General features: G+C 46.1%; 1 protein-coding gene across 1 annotated transcript in view; it reads right to left on the bottom strand.

Moving 5' to 3' along the window:
• LOC103259740 (CMRF35-like molecule 2) overlaps window positions 1-5,026 on the bottom strand; it is a 12,888-nt gene extending 7,862 nt beyond the window's left edge. Inside the window, exon 1 of the mRNA XM_021711996.1 lies at window positions 4,906-5,026. Within this exon, the coding sequence (XP_021567671.1) occupies window positions 4,906-5,026 (121 nt within the window). The remainder of the gene's footprint in view (window positions 1-4,905) is intronic.
• Window positions 5,027-5,604: the final 578 nt, after the last annotated feature.

The following is a 5,604-nucleotide window of genomic DNA, read 5'->3' as shown; positions in this document are numbered from 1 at the left end:
TCTCTCTCTCTCTCTCTCTCTCTCTCTCTCACACACACACACACACACACACACACACGCTCTAATCCTATTTGTATATTTGTTTACTAGTTTTTTGTCTTTAACCTTACAGTATACAGTCAAAATACTATTTCCTAAGTAGTCGGGCTCTCCATATTTGAGGATCTGTACCCACAGATTCAACCAATCTAGAGATGATTTAAAATATCTGACAGAAGCCAGGCACAGTGGTATAAATCTCTAGTCCCAGGTATTCAGGAGGCCAGGCCAGGAAGATTCCATGAACCCAGGAGTTAGAAACTGACACTATGACCGTGCCTGAGAATTGCCACTACACTCCAATCTGGGCAACATAGTGAGACTCTGTCTTTAGAAAAGCATTTATAAAAGGAAAAAAAATGATGTGGGAGGATACACACACACACACACACACATATACACACCAGGGGACAGCACAGTGAGGGAGGAAAACCCACAGGACCGTTCTGTCCCTTCCAGGGACCAGAGCCACTTATGTTTGGCTTCCTCTGGACTGAGCTGTTTCCTTCTCCAGATCTCTCTTGGGTAAATACCGATGTCTTGGGGGTCTTTCTGGTTCACAAAGTTTACCCAAGAAACAACTTTCCCAACCATTCTAGGTCAAGTAAACACCAGTCCCATTGCAGAGGCAAAATTGCATTCTGAAAAATCTGGAAGTGCCATGGGGAATCCCCAACCCAATCAGTCTGGAAGGTCATCCTGGGAAGGAAAGGGCCTTCTGCATTCAAGATGGTTTATTTCTATCAGGCAACCTTCTCATTGAAATGAAAGCGATGTAAATTTATCCTCTGAAAGACAAAAGATGGGTCTTAAAATTTTGAAGTCACTTGTAAAGACATACATTTCAGGGATAGGATAGGGAGTGTGGGTAAGTCCAGTAAGCAAAAGCCCAGTAAGTAAAGCCACCTCCAACATGGAAGCAAAGCAAGGCAACCAACAGATAGGAGAGTCTAAAGAAAGAGAGCTTAAAGAAAAAGGTGGAGACAGGGAACATGGCTCAATGAGTCACAGTCCCTCAGATGTAGAACTTTGCTTATAGCTCCTTAGCCCAGTTTTCTCCTCAATGGCACAAACCTGACAAAAGCAAATATTCACGTAAAATGTTGGCAAATGATACCAAAGTACTGATGTTTGAAAGCGGAAACAAGATTAGATTGGGAAGGAGCAGGTGGACCTAATTTGTTGGTGACATTCCAGTTCTTGGGTTGGCCCCTGAGTTCATAGATGTTTGTTAAATTACGTGTAGTCAAGATAAAAGAAGGCCTTGTGTGGACTAATGACGAGAGAGTGTGACGAGCCATGATTCAGTCCTGGGTTCCTGAAGATAAGGAAAAAGAAGGTTCTGCGAACTCCGAGGTATTTTCCTCTGTCCTGCTAGAGTGCTGCCTGAATATAAGAGTAGCAGGTCTTAACGAAATCTGGTCTGTTGCTGGAGATGACTGGAGGGGTTATATAAATATACATGAGCGTTTTCTGATGAATGTGCTTGCTGGTTGCTTGAGGTTAATGGGAGCTAGTGAATATTGGAGAGCAATCAATTCAGAAGAGAAACACCAGTTACGTAGCAGAAAGGTCAGCAGGAAGCACTGTGAGCCATTTTGAGAATATTACAAGCTTAACTTTATTCTAGTCACCCCCATGGCCACTGGAAAGAGCTCTATGGAGGTCATAGGCCTAGACTTTGTTTTCAGTTTTACTTAGTTGCTATGTCATGAGCTAATCCCTTCACCATGTCGCCTATAAAATGAGGTCAATGCTACCTGTCTTGCCTAGCTCACCAGATTGTTCAGGGAGCTAATTGTATCACCTTTTTTGAAAGTGTTTGTAGATCATAAAACGCATAATAAATAGGAGTTCTATTGTTGCTCATTTCATTTATTTATTTTTTGAATAGGGGTCTTATTCTGTCATCCAGGCTGGTATGCAGTAGCCCGATCACAGTTCACAGCAGCCCCGACCTCCTGGGCTCAGGCAATCCTCCCGCTTCAGCCTCCCAAGTAGCTGAGACCACAGGCGTGCACCAGCACACCTGACTAGTATTTTGGATTTTTTGTAGAGACAAAGTCTTGCTGTGTTGCCTAGGCTGGCCTCGAACTCCTGGGCTCAAGCAATCCTCCCACCTCGGCCTCCCAAGTTGCTGGGATTATTGGCATGGGCCACCGTGCCCAGCCATATTTTTGCTCAATTTTATATTGGAATTCACTTTTTTCTCTCTTTGCCCTTTTCCTCCATGCTCTGGAATTGTCTTTCCGTCTTTCTTTCTACCCTTTTCCCATCTCCCGTTCTCAGGCTGGCACTGTAAACTTCGCAGTTTCCTCCACACATTTTAAGTGACCTCATTTTTCCAGACAGTGTTTGTAACCCAGATGGGTGTGGTGGGTGAAGGAGAATGCTGAGAAAGAAAGAAGGAAGCTAGGGTCAGAGCTGCCATGAAAAAGGAGAACTGAAATCTAAGCCTCTACAAGTGACTTCGAAGTTCAAATCAGGGCCCATGAGGAACTCCCAGCTGCCAACATGCCCTGGAGGGGAAGGTGAACCTGCGAAATTGGAGAGACCAGCCAGCGCCCCACAAAGGGATGGGAAGGATAGGATGTTTCCATTTTCAACTTAACTGCACCCAGAATAGAGCACTTAGATCATTTCATCAGATTTCAGCAAGTGGAAATAACCAAGCAGCGATGTGCTGGTAAACCAGCTTCCTGGTGAGAAAGTCCTAATTTGTCACATTTGCTGGTTTCTGTGGTGTAAAGACTCTCAGTGACCAATTTCCAGTGACCGCCAAACGCAGCGTTAGGATGACATTCCCACAACTGGCTCTTGTGAGCTGGTACGAGCTGACTCTAGCCACCACTGCTCTGGGTACTCACTTTATTCATCACGGGGGTTCCCAGAATGCCCACCGCACTGCAGTTTGCCCTTTGTCCTCGTCCTCGCCACCATTTAAGACGTTTTGACCACGTCCTCTGTATAACGAGATACATGTCTTTTAAATGCCCTTCTGAGTCTAAGATCTAGATCACGAGGGCCTTCAGAGACCTTGGAGATCATCCAATGTCATTGTCATTTCACTGATAAGAAAACTATGTTTTGGGCGGTGTCACACAACTCGCCTTCTCCTTTAAATCTATCTTTTCCACCCAATATCCTGGAAAGAGTGTGTGGGATGACTGCCCCGTTGAGAGCACACGAGGGCTTCTTCCCCGGCCTGCTTCATGCTGTAGGCATTTGAGGTTGGGAACCCGGTCACAGATGATGCCTTCACAATAACAGTATCATTTATTCTCATGCACAGTTCTCCTCTGCTCAAGCACCTGTCCTACCTCCCTAGTACTTCTATCATCCAACTCAAACTTTAATTGTTCCCTGCTCCATCTGGGAACCCACCCAGCCTTGCCTCCTAAGACTCCCTCCTTCTCCATCCTCAGTAGGCATCCCCCCCTGCCTCCTCTCCTCCCCCAGTTCCTTCCTGCTATGGGGCTGGCTTGGCCTCTCCCTGCCCTCTGTCTCCCTGAGGCTCCCTCCCCTGTGAATTTGTAGCTCGAGTCCATCCACCCTAGTGAGTGCCTCTCACATTCCCGGGTCCACGGATGGGTTTTCTTCTACAGGCTGGCACTGTTTTCTCCAGGCTGGCACTGGGTAGCTGTTATTGCAGTGCGGTCGGGCTTTCTCAGTCTCCACCCTGAAAAGAAGCCTGTCCTTATCTCTGCGTTTCTCTCCTTTCCCCAGCCCACTGTGGTCCCTGTCTTCACTGGGCCTCTTCCCGGTTCGTAAAACTCATTCTGCAAACATAAAACTCATTCTGCAAACATGAATTCCCTCTGATTTTTACCCTAAATTTATTTCCCACAGAAAAATGTGCTTTCCCACCTTCTCGCATTTTGAATGTCTATTTCAAGAGTTTCTCTTCTGAAAGTTCAACATTTGGGGTACAATTTCATTTACCTGCTTGCACCACACCTTGTTCCAGAAAGGATTTAAGGTGGATGTTGAGAATGGCATTCTAGATCCTTCATTAACTTTTTTGTCACAAAGTTTTTCTTTTTTTTTTCCCCGAGATGGAATCTCACTCTGTCGCCCAGGCCAGAGGACAGTGGCACACTCAACGCCACTCGAGCGTCGACCCACTGGGCTCTGACGATCCTTCCACATCAGCCTTCCAAGTAACCAGAACTATAGGTGCGCGCTACCACACCCGGCTAATTTTTGGTCTATTGTAGAGACAAGGTCTGGGCAAGTTGCCCGGACTGGACTTGAACCCACGGGCTCGGGCAATCCACTCACCTCAGTCTCCCAAAGTGCTGGGATGACAGGCTGAGCCACCAAGCCCGGCCCTCACAAAGGTTTTCAACCCTCTTAAACTAAACTTTGACAAAAACAGAACTATTATTAATTCTTGAGCTTTCCATAGTCTTTAATAGCCTCACACTTTTGCATAAGCTACTTCTTTTCCCTCCGTTGGCTCATTCATTTTTCAGGACCAACTTCCAGTGTAGTCACCCATCATTCCAAAAGCAGAGTTACGGGTCCCTGTTGCATACTCTCGCCACCACATGAATGAATCTCTAATGTAGCAAGTTCCACACTGTATTGTAGATACTTGACTCCCTCATTCCCCCATGAGTTCCTCAGTGCAGAATTTGCTATCAATTATAGCACCCAGAACAGTCCTGGCACAGAGCTGGTGCTTAATAAATGCTTGCAAGCTCCATGAACGAGTGTCTGAATGTATAAAAGGATGTATAGATTAATGAATGGATGGCTCTCATTTCTGTGGACATTTCACCCCTGGCTTGAACCCAGGACTACCTTTCTATCTACTGTCCTCCCCCGGCAATACCAGATTCCCAAAATCACAGCTCTACTCACCTGGGAGGCAGAAAAGGAGCAGAGGTAGGAGCAGCCACATGGTCCTGTCTCCCTGACGGCTTTCTCCAGCAAATCTGGGTTTCATCTGCAATCCAAGCATGTGTAACAGAGCCTGGGTCATCCACCTTCCACTTACTCAAATTCCCTTTGTGTTTCTCCTCCGTTCATTTCCTTTTTGGCCTTTTAGAGGCTGCTTCCTAATTTGAAGCCTTACTTGCAAAAGGGGAGGAGTGGCAAGAGACACTTCTGAGAACGGACTGAGAGCAAGGAGGAAAATCTACTGACCTTTTCCTTTACTTAATGCAAATGCAATGTTCAGGTTACCTCCTGAGCCTTCGTGACTCAGGACTTCATGAAAGTGGATCCCACTTCACTGACAGAGAAGGCTTTTGTCTCCTGCCTCTCTCACTCTTCTTTCTATCTGGGACTCCCTCCTGGTCTAAGGAGTTTCTTCTCCTCTATGGCTGCCAGCTTTGGGATCATAAAACACTCCCTACCCAAAGAGCTGTGATGAGCACTCTCATGTCCCTCTCAACCATTAGCTCCATGCAGATAACCTCACGCCTCTTCCTCTAAACCATCTCCCAATATCCCTTCCAGGCTCCATAGCCAACTTGCTAACTTCCCTTAAGGAAGTCCCATCTGTTTATACACTATTAATCTAGTTTAGTACATGAGTAATGGTTAAGAGTATAGATT

Source organism: Carlito syrichta, unplaced genomic scaffold, assembly GCF_000164805.1.
Source record: "Carlito syrichta isolate Samal-C Ts95f unplaced genomic scaffold, Tarsius_syrichta-2.0.1 Scaffold302991, whole genome shotgun sequence".
NCBI lineage: Eukaryota > Metazoa > Chordata > Mammalia > Primates > Tarsiidae > Carlito > Carlito syrichta.
Note: the sequence above shows the minus strand (reverse complement) of the source record. Positions and strands in the feature narration are given on the sequence as shown.